At 37.4% G+C, this 17,434-nt stretch overlaps 1 protein-coding gene across 12 annotated transcripts in view; it reads right to left on the bottom strand.

The window, feature by feature from the left end:
* The window catches only part of GRIK1 (glutamate ionotropic receptor kainate type subunit 1), a gene marked incomplete at both ends in the record, with an annotated part of 445,158 nt that overhangs the window by 148,894 nt on the left and 278,830 nt on the right, over nucleotides 1–17,434 (bottom strand). For 7 of the 12 annotated variants that reach the window (XM_080696011.1, XM_080696016.1, XM_080696015.1 and 4 more), the window contains 2 exons: nucleotides 1,457–1,714; nucleotides 5,872–6,039. The exons of 3 other annotated variants lie outside the window; for them this stretch is intronic. In XM_080696011.1, coding sequence (XP_080552137.1) covers nucleotides 1,457–1,714; nucleotides 5,872–6,039 — 426 coding nt within the window. The remainder of the gene's footprint in view (nucleotides 1–1,456; nucleotides 1,715–5,871; nucleotides 6,040–17,434) is intronic. 2 more of the 12 variants (XM_080696022.1, XM_080696020.1) reach the window with 1 other exon arrangement.

Here is a 17,434-nt window from a genome sequence, read left to right as displayed (position 1 = left end):
CTTCATTTCTGGGGGGATAATAAGTGCTAATGTTTTGTGGAAAGCATAGTGGAAAATAAAACATGATGAAGAATTTTGCAAGTGCTTCCCTTTTCTAATTTTCAGTGTTAATTTTATTAGTCTTTTTACTGAACCTGCAGATCAAAGAAAGGAGCATTAAATTTCCATTCTTGAATAAAAAAATCCAGGCAGGCAATAGTAATTTTTTCTGCATGTAATTACCAAGGTCTTTTCTATATGCCAGATATGTGATAGATAGCAGATTATACAAATTAATAAAATAAAATTCCACTTTTCAGGAATTTCCAGTCTCATAGACAAGTAAATAGATAATTAAAACAGAACATATGATATAATGTTTCTGTTTCTAAAATGATACTGAACCCTATGGTGATCTCCAAAACTTCAAGGAAGAGGTAAGATTTGAGTGCGATTGTGAGGAATGAGGGAGTCCACCATCACCCAAAATGAGGGACAAGATTCACTATGAAAAGAACTTGGGAGCATCTACATAATGATGGAATTTTCCTTGCAGCTGGCATGAGTGTACAGGCAGTGAAGGGAAGCTAGTGCCCAGATGAACGAAGAGGAAAGTGTTTTGATGTAAAATTGACCAAATAAAGTCACATGCATGTAGGGCTATGCCACCATGAAATCCACCATCCTGCACAATTAATATGCACAAGCTGAAAATTAAAAAAAAAAAAAGGCCCGATGGTGTAATACTTAGAAGGTTTCTGACAGGTGGATAATGGAGAGTCATTGGCTGACTGGAAACTAAACAGGGGACCTGAACTCTGACATTTCCTGAAATGTAAGAGGAAGGCAGAGGAGAAGATGCTGGTAAAAAACCAAAACAACAACACATTGCAAATGCAGAGTGAGAGAAAGTATCTAGTGAAAGTCAATGATGACCAGCCATATTTCCATCCTGTATTAAAAAATGGGTGCATGGAACAACATAAGTTTTGCTATGGGGCTTATCTCCCAGCTTCATAGTCTCTGCCCAGGAAATAGTTCATTTTAATCGTATAACCTATATCTGAATTCTTGTTTGTTAATCTTCTTTGGAAACTTTTCTAGACATTTACATAGCAATGAATCATGTTTAAATCTTAGTCTATGGTTGTTTCAACTGTGTCCATGGTCTTAGTAGAAATATATAAATTAAATTACATAATTAGTAGTATGATTTAATTATAACATACATCAGCACAATGATACTTCTTAAAAAAAAAACCCTAAGTTTGAAAGGACCATAAGAAAGGATCAACAAACAAAAGGAATTTGAACTACCTACACACAGCATTCCTAAATTACGTTAGAATACACACATATCTTTACGTAAGAGAGCATTTTTCTACACTCCACCTGATGAACTTCATGCCTGTGGAAAACTTCAGTTGCCTTTGCTCAGATCAGACATGGCCAGGTTAGGTCTGTGCGAGTACCATACCTGTGCTGTCTTCGTACACCACGGTCACTGTTTTCCAGTTGTAATAGAGGACTAGATCCAGGATTGCTCTACTGATCGCTGTGTAGTCTGGGTAAAGGTTGATGTAAAACAGGTCTTTGTTTTCCACAGAGGGATGTTTCCAACGGGTCTGAATATGTGGAACTTCGAGAGCGTTGCAAATAGACTGCACAGCGCTGACCGAGGAGCTGTGGGAAGGGCCAAAGAGGGCAGCCACACCAAGAGCCAGCTGGTCACATGCTAATGAAAACAATGTCCAAAGACAAGGAAGGGATGGGAAGGGGGGGCCGGGAAAGAAGAGAAAGGGAGAGTTCCATGAATTTGATTCTATTTTTCTTTCATGATTTCTCTTTTTATTTTTCAGTACTGGGGATGGAACCCAGGGGCATTCTACCTCTGAGCTACACGCCCAGCCCTATTTTTTATTCTTTATTTTGAAAAAGGGTCTCACTGAGTTGCAGAGGGCCTCACTAAGTAGCTGAGGCTAGCTGCACACCCAGATCCTCTTGTCTCAAGCCTCCCAAATGCTGAGATTACATGATGCACCATCATGCCTGGCTTTTCTTTTTAATTTAACTATTAGGCAATCTCCTTTACTCCCCATCTGTATATTGTGGAAATATGCTCCTTCTAACTTCCAGCATTCTCGAGATACTAATCTACTGATAGATGTAAATGTAGAACTGATTAGCAATACATCAGAGGGCCAACTTCCTGCAAATAAAAATGAGTTACTGGTCTCACTTCATTACCTTTAATCAGATGGAGTCTAAATCCCTTGCTTGATGTGGTTTTTCCCAGGGAGCACTATGGGAGGAACCAGCAAACCATTTGTCAGATGAATATCATACGAATTAAATTCGGTCATATGGCAGGGTGGTGATAAAGATATTAATGTGGCCACAAAATCCTGGAGAAAGACCCTGTGGGTGACTACTAAATGTTTTAGCCCCTGTCTTCCCAAAATTCAGGTAGAATTTCTCGGTTATCTTTCTAAGCAGTAATGATACCTAATTAATTACAGAATAAAGTAATAGCATAGCTTAAAGGGATCTTCAAAGACATTGGGTCCATCCCACTCATTTCATAGGTGATGGGCTGAGTTATGGCCACTGCACAGTGGCATAGCTAAATCTGAGTTCAGAAACCTCAGCTCAAGGTCTGTGTCTAGCTCAGCATCGCCCAACTCCTAGCCTAACAAAATGACATCATCTATCTGTCTGTCTATCTATCTATCTATCTATCTATCTATCTATTTATCTATCTATAGATGTGTGTATATGTATACACACACACACACACATATATATATATATGTATATATATATATATATGTATATATGTGTGTATACATATACACACATCTATAGATAGATAGATAGATATGTGTGTGTGTGTGTGTGTGTACTGGGACATTCTATCTCTAAGCTAACCCCCAGCTCTCTATTTTTTATTCTTTCTTTCTTTCTTTCTTTCTTTCTTTCTTTCTTTCTTTCTTTCTTTCTTTCTTTCTTTCTTTCTTGCTGGTACTGGGGTTCCTGGAAGTCCTTCTACTTCCAGGCTACACTCCCAGACCTATTTTTACATTTTTATTTAGAAACAGGGTCTCCTAAGCCAGCCCAGGCGGTTGGCTTTGAACCTGCGCGATCTTCCTGTCTCTGCCTCCCAAGCGCGGGGATTACAAGCATGCGCCACCATGCCCAGCTTATTCTTTATTTTGAAACAGGGCGTCACTAAGCTTTGGAGGCGGGGCAGCAAACCTAAGATCCTCCTGTCTCAGCCTCCCAAGTAATAGGATTATGAGTGTGCATCACAACACCTGGCTTATCACATATTTCTAAATATATTTATGAAATAAGTTTATTTTTCTCATTGTAAGAATAAGTAAACTCATTGAGGGAATTTAGAATACTTGAGATGTATGGGAGAACAAGAGGTTCCTCTTAGTCTTGCATCTTGGGATAATGCCTACTGCTACTTTGGAAAATGGAGATCATTATATAAGTGAAATTTGACTCATAGCTGCCTTTACTGAACACAGTAGGCTTCACCCTTCCCCCACCTCCAAGTAACTACAAATTCTTCAAAATTATTTTTACTGGCTGTAGAATAAACCATTCCTTGGGGATGCTGTTATTTATTTAACCCTTTTTTTATCACTTTAAACATTTAAGCTCTTAATTTTTATTATGATAAGTAATATTATAGTTCTTATAATTTTGTCTACATCATAGGTTAATTCCTGAGAGATGATTTCCAATAGTTGAATTACCAGTTCTAACTAAAGGGTTTTGGTATGCCTAAGTTATTTGATATATATGAACCAAATACTCCCCCCTAAACATTAGAATAGTTTATCTTCTACAACCATGTAAATATTGCCTATCAATCTTATATTGGTAGGGATTAAATACAAGTTTAAATATATTTTCAAATTTATAATTGTTTTTAAGAAATTTAGAACTGCCAAGATATAAGAATTATAATAGCTAACTTGATAAAATTATTTTTATTTTTGTAAAATGCATTTTACAAATAAAAGTAAATTGAAAAGACTATATGGCTGTAAATCATATCAGTTTGAGAGAATAATGAATAAAATTTGGATATATATATTGTAGCTATCTAAAAGATGGCAAAAGTTGACAGTTATTTGGAGGGAAAAGTTTCCCTCCAAATTGTGGTGTTTGGTACTGAATAACTTGCGACGTGAGCTATGGAGATGCACAGATTTCAGTATTCAGTGCTGTTGGTGTGCGTTATCATTTTCCTTGAAGCTGATTCTTGGATATGTTTTCATTAGCAGGCCAGGAAAAAAAAATGAGAGCATGAGAAAATACGAAAGTTGTTTCATCCAGCATAAGCAATGGATGGATTGAGATTTTTCTCTAATATGTAGCTCTAGGATGCTAATATTACTTGACAGAAAATCAATCCTTTTGAATTCTGTTTGCCAGCAAATTACCAGTTTTAAAAAGCTTTGGGGTGTTTAATTTACAAGTATGGTGGGTACTTCAGATTGTAAGGAGCTTTCAATTTTTTATGTGGGTTGAAGTATCATTGCTAAATTGGTTGGATTTTTGGTATTTGTTCAAGTGTGTGTGTGTGTGTGTGTGTGTGTGTGTGTGTGTGTGTGTGTGTGTTTTGCTACATGTGCATTCACATGCATTGCATGCCAGAGAGAGAGAGAGAGAGAGAGAGAGAGAGAGAGAGAGAGAGAGAAGAGTAGATTCCAATCCAGAAAGATGATGCACGATGCATATGAAGCAGCCATGTAAACTTTAAAATTCCTGTATAAATATGATTTTACCATTTGTTCATAAATAGCTCTGAACTATATGGCACCTCAAATTCCATTCATCTTAAAAATTCTTATACTAAAGTCATGCTTTAGCTCGACACAGATCTTTATGCTATTAATTTTTCATATGTAATGCTAAGAAAAAGTTTTTAATTATCTTTGTAAATAGCACTAAAATTTGTGTAGAAGACTGTATTAGGCAAACAAATCCTGTGATCTAAGCTAACAGTTAACAATCAGCATGAGTGTGGTGCTTGCTGTATTCTGTTTACTTATGTTTATGTAATGACTAAAGCATTCTTTGTTGGGCAGAGACCTTCCTATCTGTGAAGCTGGCAGCCTTTGTTTCTGTACACACTTCTTTATCTGGTCACTCCACAGTGTCCTTGTTAGAGGCCAAACTTCAAGGATATCAGATGTGATCTTTCTTCAAAGACTCATCCCAGAAGTGCCTGGGGGTGTCTAAACCACCCCTCATTTTCACATGAATCATCTCAAGAGAGAAAGCTTGCAGCCTTCCTATAAATTAGATTACTTTTTTGGACACTGGTCTTCTTTTCCGAAGAAAAAGAAAATTAAATGCAGACATTGTTTTCACAGATTTAATCTTCATATTTCTGTGATTTTGTAGAGAGGTGTAAAAAAGAAAGTTGAAAAGATGCTAGGTAAACCTAGTAGTTTACAACCTGTTAAAATTCAGGGTATGAGTTATATATGTCCCAGGCATTGCTACGAGCTCCATGGATGTGACCTTCTGAGAAGTTTTATTTGACTGCACTGTACAATTTCATGGTGGTATCTCAGCTTCGGAAAGGAAAAACAGATCAAGCTTGACATTTTCCATTCACAGCTGAACCAGTTAATCATAGAGTAGAGGGCACTGAAGGGTAAGCTAATCTGAAAGGCCCAGAAAACAGAGCTCACTGGCCTCCATTAGGTTCGTCCAGATTGTATTGATCAGTGACAGGACCGAGATTTCCTACGACCCATTTGCACTAAGATGTCCACTTTGAAAAAGGGCAGGTAGCGAGAAGAAGGTGACCCATGGAGCAGACACATCACCCAAAGATGCTTTTAAAAGTGAGGAAATAGTTACCTCTCCGTGAGGCTTCAAAACTATCAAAAAGATTAATTCTCTGGATGTCGTAGGTTAATGTGGTGTTAGGCATCAGGGTTCGGTTTCTGTTAATGCTGGTGACTGCAAACTTGAAAGCTAGTTCTTCCACATTAACAGGTTCATTTTCCACAGTTTCAAAAATCCCTCCTGCAAAAGCAAAGAGATGCATGAAACACATTAGTCATATGATACACATGCATAATTTCCCCCCCTTCGCATCATTAAAAAAAAAAAAGAACAGCAAAAAGAAAAAAAGCCAACATGATACATTTAGGACTGAGTAGAGTAGATCCCAATCCAAGCCTGAAAATTAAGATTTTTACCTTGTCTATTAGACAAGTAGGTCCAACTAGATATGTATACTTAAGGTTTTCTTGTGTGTGTGTGTGTGTGTGTGTGTGTGTGTGTGTGTGTGTGTGTTACTAGGGATGAAACTAAGGAGGTCTTCTGTATCCCTCCAAAGTAAGGGCTACACCCCCAGCCCTTATTTTTATTTGGTAACGGGATCTGGCTAAGTTGCGGAGATTCTCACTAAATTGCTGAGGCTGGCTTCCAATCTGTGACCCTCCTGTCTCAGCCTCTCAAGTGCTGGAATTACAAGCATATGCCACAACAACTGGCTTATACTTAAGGTTTCAATTCTTGTATTATATTGTAAAATACCTCTCAGATGGTGAATGTATTCCAAATATTTTGTATTGTGCAAATGTAACCAATAATAATGCAGAGAACAATTTTCCATGGTTTGGACACTAGCACTGTGCTTGACCTAGACATCATTTGAGCATTATGCTGTAGGACCATCCTCCTTCAGAATGGTTTTTCTAATTCAAAAGTAGACATCCGGAACTCTAAAAGAGATCATGTAGAGAATTGAGTGGGATCAAAATGGGATACGCTATTTAGAATGAAAAATGTCTTTTCTAAGCTTCATAGCTCAAAATTCTAGGGTTCTTTTCTAGTACTTCCCAAACTCCACAGGCAGGTACAAAGAAGTGCTTTATTTCTTCTTTTCATTTTCATTTAAAAATTTATGGCTGGGTTGTTCTTAGAAGCAAACTGGAATCCTTTCTCTGAAGAAATATGTTCCTCCACTGAGCAAATGCATGCACCCTAGGCTCTGATATCTTAAACATGAGGATCTCACTACCAGCAACAACAGTAGTGCTTAAAGCCTCATCAGAGAATTCAGCCCTGACTTTGAGGCACCGATATTGGATGGAGGCAATGTAAGTATTGTTAACTACATTCTTAATGTGCTTCAAGAGCCATTCAGAGATTATCAATAGACACAGAGCATTTGGTAGAAGCTCTCTTAACTGACCTCCACTTCACCTGCTCCTTGATTGAGCAAAACTCCTTATTTTCTTGAAAATACATATGAACTGATGCCCATGGAATCCTGCACACTTGTAACCAGAAAACTGTTCTTTATCTGCTCTCATCATGGAGTGATTCCTTACCAAAAGCTATTGTAGGTTTTCCACAAGCTTGTGTGTGCTGGATTTATTTGCATATGCTTTTTCTCTTGATTTAAGAAAAAAAGTAAGCTGGACGTGGTGGTGCACACTTGTCATCCCAGCATTCGGGAGGCTGAAACCTGGAGGATCGCGGTTTGCGGACAGCCTCAGCTACTTAGTGAGGCCCTCTGCAACATAGCGAGACCCTGTTTCAAAATAAAGAATAAAAAAATAGGGAAGGGGGTATAGTTCGGAGGTCAAATGCCCCTAGGTTCCATCCCCAGGCCGGCAAAAAATAAAAAAAGAAAAAAGTATTAAAAAGTGAAATGAAAAATCACAAATAAATATCATGAGTGTGATTTATGTACATTCTTTTTTAGAAGGAGAGTTGCCATTGACAGACTTAATTACTTTGATCCTACTTTGAGAGAATAGTAAACAAATGCTCATCTATTTTTTTTTAAACTTTCTTTATTCAATAACCAATGGTAGTATCAAGCTATGAAAGTTATTTTAATAGAGTTATTTTTTATGTGGATCATATTGAAAATGGCACATATTCACACAGTGCTTGATGTCCTCCCTCTGTTTCCCCTCCTTACCCCTAACAGTGAGTGTTCAGGTTGACCATGCTACATTCACACTTATAAACATATTTGAATGTAGCTCCTCCATTAATCAACCTCAGCCCTCTTCCTCTCCTGCCCTTCCTTTATAGCTTTGCCAAGGTTTCCCCTCCATTATCTGGAGTCCCTTTGGCATCCCTAATACTCTTTAGTTTGAGCATATTAGAGAAAACATATGTCCCTTCTCTTTCTGTCCTTGGCTGATCTCACTTAACATAATGTTCCCCAGGTCTTTCCGTCTTCTTATGAATAACATGATTTTGTTCTTTATTGCTGAGTAGAATTCCATTGTGTATCTTTCCCATAATTTTGCAATCCATTCATCTGTTGATGGACACCTAGGTTGGTTCCATATTTTGGCTATTTTGAATTGTGCTGCTATATTAACATGGGTATGTGTATGTTACTGTAGTTCTCTTATTTCAACACCTTTGGAAAGATACCCAGGAGTGGTATAGCCAGATCATATGGTGGACCCATTCCCAGTTTTCTTTTCTTCTTCTTCTTCTTCTTCTTCTTTTTTTTTTTTTTTTGGTGGTACTGGGGATGGAACCCTTCTACCTCCGGGCTACACTCCCAGAACTATTTTATCATTTTATTTGGAAACAGGGTCTCTTAAGCCAGCAAGGCTGGCTTCGAACCTGCACAATCCTCCTGTCTCTGCATCCCAAGCTTGGGGATTACAAGCATGCGCCACCATGCCCAGCTCATTCCCAGTTTTCTAAGGAATCTCCACACTAATCTCCATAGCAGCTGAATTCGTTTGCACTGCCACCAAAAGTGTAAAGAGTTCCTCTTTCCCCACATCCTCGCCAGCATTTGTTGTTATTTGATTTCTTTATGCTTGCCACTCTGATTGGGGTTAGATGAAATCTCAGTATAGTTTTGACTTGCATCTCCCTAATGGCTAATGCTGTTGAACATTTTCTTGTATCTATTGGCCATTTGTATCTCTTCTTTTGTGAAGTGCCTATTCAATTCAGTTGCCCATTTCTTGATTGGGTTATTTGTTTTGCTGATATAGTCTTTTGAGCTCTTTGTATATTTTCTACATTAGCCCTCTATCACAGTGGTGGCTGGTAAAGATCTTCTCCCACTCTGTAGGCTTTCTCTTTAGGTTCCTGATGGTTTCCTTTGATGAGAAGAAAATTTTTAGTTTGATGCCATCCTGCTTGTTAATTCTTGTTTAAATTTCCTGTGCTTTGGAGGTCTTGTTGAGAAAGTTACTGCCTGTGCCTATATGTTGTAGTGTTGAGCCTATGACCTCCTCTAATAGCTTCACAGTCTCTGGTCTAATTTCCATGTCTTTGATCCACTTGAGTTGATTCCTGTGCACGGTGAGAGGTAAGAATTTAGTCCCATCTTTCTGCAAATAGCCAGTTCTCCCAGCACTATTTGTTGAAAAGGCTGTCTTTTCTCCAGCGTATGAGTTTGGTCCCTTTGTCAAAGATCAGTTGACTATAAGTGTGTGGGTTTGTTTCTGTATCTTCTATTTTTTTTTCTTTGGTCTGTGTCCCAGTTGTTGTGCCAATACCATGCTGTTTTATTTTTTTTATTTTTTTATTTTTTGGTGGTACTGGGGGTGGAACCCAGAGGCTTTCTACCTCCGGGCTATACTCCCAGACCTATTTTTTATACTTTATTTGGAGACAGGGTCTCACTAAGTTGCTGAGAGCCTCACTAAGTAGCTGAGGCTGGCTTTGAACCTGCGCGATCCTCCTGTCTCAGCCTCCCAAGCGCAGGGATTACAAGCGTGCGCCACCATGCCCGGCTTTACCATGCTGTTTTAACTACTATTGCTCTGTAGTATAATTTGAAATCAGGGATTGTGATGCCTCCTGCATGGTTCTTATTGCTGAGAATTGCTTTGGCTATTCTGGGATTTTTGTTTCTCCATATAAAAATCATAATTGATTTTTCTAGGTCTATGAAGAATGAAGTTGATATTTTGATAGAAATTACATTGAAACTGTAGATAATTTTTGACAAAATGGCCATTTTGATATTTATTTCTGCCTATCCATGTGCAAGGGAAATCTTTCCATCTTCCAAGGTGTTCAATTTTTTTCTTTAATGTTTTATATTTTTTCATTGTAGAGGTCTTTTATCTCTTTGGAGATATTTCTAGGTATTTTATTAGTTTTGAGATTACTGTGAATGGAATTTTTAAAAATTCTTTCATTGTGGATTCATTGTTGGCATATAGAAAAGCAACTTATTTCTTTAGATTGATTTTGTATCCTGAAACTTTGCTGAATTGGTTAATAAGCTCCAGTAGTTTTTTTAGTTGTATTCTTTGGGGATTCTAGATAAAGGATCATGTCATCTGCAAACAAAGATAATTTAATTCCTTTTTCTATTTGAATTATTTTTATATCCTTCTGTTGTCTTTTTGCTGTGACAAGACTCTTGAGTACTATATTGAAAAGGGATGGTGATAGCCGGGCGTGGTGGCACACGCTTGTAATCCCCGCGCTTGGGAGGCGGAGACAGGAGGATCGCGCAGGTTCGAAGCCAGCCGTGCTGGTGTAAGAGACTCTGTTTCAAAAATATAGGTCTGGGAGTGTAGCCCGGAGGAAGAGGAAGGAGGGCTTCCAGGAACCCCAGTACCACCAAAAAAAAAAAAAAAAAAAAAAAAAAAAAGAAAAGGGATGGTGATAGTGGGCATCCTTGCCTTGTTCCTTATTTTAGAGAAAATTCTTCCAGTTTTTCTTTATTCAATATAATGTTGGAGCCGGGCGTGGTGGCGCATGCTTGTAATCCCCGCCTTTGGGAGGCGGAGAGAGGAGGATCTTGCAGGTTTGAAGCCAGCCTTGCTGGTTTAAGAGTGCCTGTTTCCAAATAAAAATATAAAATAGGTCTTGGAAGGGTTTCCAGAAATCCCAGCACCATCACCAAAAAAAAAAAAAAAAAAAAAAAAAATCAATATAATGTTGGCTTTGGTTTTATTGTATACTGCCTTAATGATGTTGAAATATGTTACTTCTATTCAAAATTTCTGCTTTGTTTTTAACATGAATGGGTGTTGGATTTTGTCAAATACTTTTTCAACATCTATTGATATCATTCTGTGGTTTTTGTTCTCAGTTTTATTTATGTGGTGAAAAACATGTGTTGATTTGAGTATGTTGAACCAGCCTTGCTTTTCTGGGATGAAACCAACATAGTCATGGTGTACAATTCTCTTGATATGGTTTTGAGTGCATATAGATAGTATTTTGTTTAAAATTTTTGCATCTATGTTCATTAAGGATATTGGTCTGTCATTTTCTTTTTTAGAGGTATTGTTATTTGGTTTTGGTATTAATGTGATATTGGCCTCATAGAAGGGGTTTCATAGAATTCCACCTTTTTCAATTTCTTGGTACAAGTTGTGAAGTATTGAGATTAGTTCTTCACTGAAGGTTTTGTAGAAATCGGTGGAAACCCATCAGAGCCTGGGCTTTTTTTGATGGCAGAATTGTTATTGTTGTTTCTATTTCTTTGCTTGATATTGGTTGGTTTAGGCTTGCTATATCCTTGGTTAAATTTAGGTAGGTTATATGTGCTTAGAAATCTATTGCTTTCTTCCATGTTTTCTAGTCTATTGGAGTATAAATTTTCAAAATATTTTCTGATAATCTTTTAATTTCTCCACTGTCTGTGGTGATATCTCCTTTTTATTTCTGATTTTAATGATTTGAGTTGATTCTCTCTTTCTTTTGGTTAGGTTGACCAGGAGTTTGTCAATCTTATTAATCTTTTTAAAAAGCCAGCTTTTTGTTCTGTTGATTCTTTGAACTTTTTTAACTCTCCATTTTATTTATTTCTGCTTTGATTTTAATTATTTCCTGCCTTCTGCTGGTTTGGGGATTAGACTGTTACAGTTTTTCTAGGTCCTTAAGATGTGTAATTAGGTTGTGTACTTGGTGACTCTTTGTTCTTCTTATGTGGGCACTCATGCTATAAACTCTCCTCCTAACACCGCCTTCTAAGTGTCCCATAGTTTTAGGTATGTTGTGTCTCTAATTTCATTTAATTCCAGGAAATTTTTATTTTTTCCATTATTTCTGATCTTACCTACTCATTATTCAATAGTGTATCATTCAAACTCCGTGGATTTAAACAGTTTCTTTTGATATTCCTGTTGTTAACTTCTACTTTCATTCTATTGTGGTTTGAAAAGTGCTTGTTTTGTGGCCCATAATTTGATCTATTTTGGAGAAGGTTCCAGGGGTTGCTGAGAAGAATGTGCATTCTGTTGTTCCTTGTTGAAAGGTTCTGTCTATGTCTATTAGGTTGATTTGGTTTACGGTTTTCTTTGGTTCTGAAGAGTCTTTACTCATCTTCTGCCTTGAAGTTCGATCTAGTGGTGTGAGTGGTATGTTGAAGTCTCCCAATATTATTGTATTTAGGTCTATTTGAGATCTGCTGTTCTTAAAGGTTTGTTTTACAAATGTGGGTACACCCATATTTGGGGCATAAACTTTTACTATCATTATATCTTTTGGTGAATTTTCCTTTTAATAAAAGGAAGTGCCCTGCTTTGTCTCTTCTGATGTGTTTCAGCTTAAAGTCTGTTTTGCTGGATATCAACATTGCTACCTCTGCCCATTTTTGGTCTTCATTAGCAAGAGATATCTTTTTCCATTCTTTCACTTTCAGCCTATGAATCTTAGGATCTAAGGTGAGTTTTTTAAAAGCAGCATATATTTGGTGGTACTGGGAATGGAACCCTTCTACTTCCGGGATACACTCCCAGACCCATTGTTTTTATATTTTTTATTTGGAAACTGGGTCTCTTAAACCACTGATTCTGGCTTCAAACATGCACTATCATCCTGTATCCACCTCCCAAGTGCGGGAATTACAAGCATGTGCCACCACGCCCAGCAAGCAGCATATATTTGGATTATGTTTTTAATCTACATTACCAGTTGATGTCTTTTTATTGGTGAGATAAGTCCTTTGATATTCAGGGTCATTATTAAAATATGATTTTTGTTTCCTGCCATTTTTGTCCTATCTTCTGTTGGATATAATGTTATTTCTTCTTTACTTAGTTGCCCCACTGATCAACCTCACCTCTTCTCTGGTTCTGAAATTTGTTTCTTTTAAAGTTTATTTATTTAAGTATTTTCTCTAGTTTGGCTTTGTATTCATGAATTTTTTGGTATTCTTCTTATCTTGAAATAATTTTGTCTCTCTATCAATTGGAATTATAATTTTGCTGCATATATTAGATTTTGTTGGAAGTTCTTATCTTCCAGAGTCCGGATTACATCATAACTGTCTCTCCTGACATTCATGACTTTGTTTGTAAAGTCTAGAGTAATTTTTATTGTTTGCCCCTGTATGTCACCAATTCTTTTGCTCTCACTGCTTGCTTTTACGATTCTTCAGCCTCCATTTTGGTCATTTTGATTATTACATGGTGGGGAGGTCCATCTTTGATCTTGTCTTAACTGTGTTCTGTATGTCTCCTGTACATGTATGTCCAAATTCTCTGAAATTATTTCTCTGAACAGATTACAAACACCCTTGGTCTGTACCTCTGTCCTTTCTTCAATGGCTTTTGTCCATAATAGGACATTTCATGTTGTCTCATAGGTGTTGGATGTTTAGGTTCTGTTGCTGTAATGACTTCTGTATGCTCTTGACTGTGCTTTCAGTTTTGAATGTGTCTTCTAACAGTGATACTCTGTTTTCATTTTCATCAAATCTTCCAGAATTTCTTTCTATTGCTCTCTTCATTTGTTGACTCTTTCATTTCATTACAAGACCTCTTTTTGATTTTTTTCTTAATATCTCCATTTCCTCTTTAATTTTTTGTACACTTGCTGTGAGGCCTTTCATCATATTGAAGGTCAGGATTCTGAATTCTCCTTCTTGCATTTCTTTTAGGTCAGTATTCACGATTTCTCTTATTTCCTCACTGTTCCTAGTTATTATATTTTCAGGGTTCTTGGGCTTGTTTTTCTGGTGTCTTGGCACCTTCTTTTTTGTGTATGATTCTGTGGGAAATCTGTCTGATCCAATCTTAGCAGTAGGAATTTAGAGGTGCCAACATGTGTGCACAAGTAAGCAGTGCTTTTTTTGATAGTGAGGGTTGGGTAAGGGGGAGGGAGAAGCTGGCATGGGTACTGGAATCAGGTAAAGTAGAGGATATGATTAAGTTGAATAAGAATTTAACTATAATAAGATAGTATCTGGTTGAGAATGAGAGAAGTTTAAATAATAGGATTCTTGTCATTAGTAGAGTATTTAAGTATAGGGATATGAAATAGTTTGAATATGAAACAAGAAAATAGAGTAAGAAAAAAGTTTTGAGAGAAGAGAGTAGAAAGGCTAGAGTGAGGAAGTTTATAACAGGGATTGGGGAAGGGCAAACAAACATGCATAAAGTAACAAAACAAGTTAAAAAAATAACAATTATAAATCAAAGATTTAAAAAAAACCAAAAGAAACCAAAAGAAAAAAAGGAATAAGGAAAAAAAGAACAAAAATAAAACAGAAAAAGAACAAAAAACTAGCAACAGTGGGAGAGAAATAAAAAACACAAAAAAACACCCAAAACAGTACTCCTGCTAATTTACATATATAGGGTCCAGGCCCATATAACATTTGTATGTCTGTTCACTGTGGTACATACTGGAGTATATTCCAATGTCTCTCATTTGTTCCCTAACCTATTGTCAGATTTTAGACCCACTTTATGAGTGTTTGTGCCCCTCTCCCATCTCTGACAGCTTTGTGTTTAGGTGCCAGGGTATCAGGAGTCACTTTTAATGTGTTCTGTGTAAGCTCAGGGATCTGATTTTCTTCATTCTGGGCTCTGTGCTTTCCAGGCCTGTGTTCCTAGCCTTCCAGCCCCGTGCTTCATGCCCTCTGGTCCTGGGCTCCAGGACCAGAAAGAGCCAGACTCTTTCTGGCTCTGGTTCTGACCTCTCTGCCCTGAGCTCTGTGGTCACAGGCCTTGTGCTCTGTGCCTTCTCTCTGGACCTGCATCTGCCTATCTGCACTGGCAGAGGGCATCCAGTGTAGTCTTGGAGTGACCTTCTGTGACCCAGTGCAGGAACTGTGCCTTGAGCACTATGGACCTTTCTTGTGTCTCTGGAGGTTCTAACTTCAGGAATGGGCCACCAGGTCTTATCCCGCTGAGGTCCTGCAGCTGCTCTGGGTGGTCTTCTGCCGAGTTATGCATTGCAGTTCCTTTGCTGTCCTGTGGGCTGGGTCTCTGAAGGGCATAATGTGTGAATGCAGGTGCTGCCTCTGATGTGCACACAGGCTTTGGGATCATTTTCTGTGTCCTTGAAGTGTGTTGTTTAAGATATTGGAGCTCTGCCACTGCTTTCTGCACTTCAAGTTCTTGGATTATTTGTCCAGATTTCTTGAGGCTGTAGTGTCAGAGCTGGCAATCACAGTTTGAGCTGGAAGCCTGAGATGGTGCCGGCCACCACACCAGGTCAATTCCACACTCAGTCTTTTTGCAGTGGGTCACACTTCAGAGTACTAATTTTTTCCCCACTGTAGTTCCTGTTTGTGTTTTGGTTACTGAGTATCTTCTACTGCTTTTGTTTATTTGGTTTGTCAAGATGCTGGCTTCTTGGTAGTTGAACTTTATTTGTTCCAGTTACTGAGATGTACTGCATCCCACAGTTGCCATTTTTCATGATCAAAGCGAAGGTTTATATGGAACAAATTAGGGTCCTTTTGGATATATTTATGACATTTTATAGAGTGATAATATCAGTAATTCTGGTATGATTTCAGAGAAATCATATTTGGAAACTCTAGGAGATGCTATGTGATCATGTTGCCTTAACCTAAGGACCAATATAACACATTTGAAATAAATTCAGAATTAGAAAATAATTTGTTCTTCAAGTGAATTTGTGTTTTTCTTTTGTCAAAAAATTATGAGCAGGGATTTGGGAGTAGATTTGTTGGATGTTTGATATGGAGGTGATAAAACTCAGACCATAGACATTTAGTCACCAAAAGAAAATGGATGTAAGGTGAATTTTCTGCCAAGGTCAAGCTGACCCACAGAGAATTCTGTGGTGTTTCAGAAATCCAGAATAATTATTAGTGATTTTTTTGTTGATTTGTCTCTCTCCTTCAGCTCCAGTGAGCCTTCATGGAAACACAGTGTGTCCTCTTCAGAATCATGATCCCTATGAAAATCAAGGCATCTGAAGACATTCAGGCTATAGCTGTGTAGGAGAAAACTCCACTCCAGGTCAGAGGTGATCACCCTTAATCATTGTACAGTAGGCTGGCAGGAATAAACACCAAAATAGGGTGCAGAAGTTCTGAATGGTGGACATTGCTTAACCTAATTCTGACTTGAGATGGATTCTTAAGTACTGAGAAGAACTGCACCATGAACTAGCTCTTTTACATACATATATATATATATATATATATATATATATATATATATATATATTCACCATGAACTAGCTCTTTTACATATATGTATATATATATTCACCATGAACTAGCTCTTTTACATATATTTCATTTAATAAATGAATTAAGTATAAAACTTATGACATCAGAAATGTATTTCATTTAAATTTTATTAAAAGTATATTAAAAGTATAAGGCAGATCCAGGCGTGGTGGTATATACTTGTAATCCCAGCACTTGGGAGGGTGAGACAGGAGGATCGCACAGGTTTGAGGCCAGCCTCAGCTACATAGTGAGGCTCTGAGAAACTTGGTGAGACCCTTTTTCCAAATATTTAAAAAATTAGTCTGGAAGTATAGCACAGAGGTAGAAAAGCCCCCTGGGTTCCACCCTCAGTACCACAAAAATAAAATAAAATAAAATAAAATAAAATAAAATAAAATAAAAGTATGAGGCATTCTTTAAATATGTTATAAATGAAATATACAACAGGTAAATTACACATGTTACCCAGCTTGCTCAAAGTAATAAGACCTTATCTATGAAAAATTCAGATGTCTGATAGTTCAACCAATGTGTGTATGTGTGTGTGTGTGTGTGTGTGTGTGTGTGTGTGTGTTCATTTCAAATATGATATAACAATGCTGCATTGCTTCTCCGGTTCATAAAACACATGATGTATTGCAGTCAGAGTGCCTAGAAAACTCAGGTCCTCCAAAAAATAGTTGATGTTATAATACATGGATCATGGAAAGAAAAGGTTAAGTTGGCTCCATTTTGGAGCTTCCTACGCTCCTCAGAATTGTTCCTTTGGTATATAGCTGTCTTTTACATATAGTCAAGTAGACTTGGGTTTAAGGGTATTATGTTTTTCCTCTGTGGTTGGGTTGTGTGTGGGTGAACTCCATTTTGTCATTCTATGAATGATTTATTTTATTCCTTTACCAAATGAGAATGGTACATTGAGTCATCAGCTTAGACATCCCCATTCTCCTTTTCTCATAGAATGGGCATCTAATAAATACCATAACCCTATGGTGATGTGAGGTATACAGAATGCTG

The sequence above is a fragment of the Muscardinus avellanarius genome, assembly GCF_963383645.1.
Source record: "Muscardinus avellanarius genome assembly, chromosome: 5".
Taxonomy (NCBI): Eukaryota; Metazoa; Chordata; class Mammalia; order Rodentia; family Gliridae; genus Muscardinus; species Muscardinus avellanarius.
The sequence above is the reverse complement of the archived record's forward strand: the minus strand, read 5'-3'. Positions and strand labels throughout refer to the sequence as shown.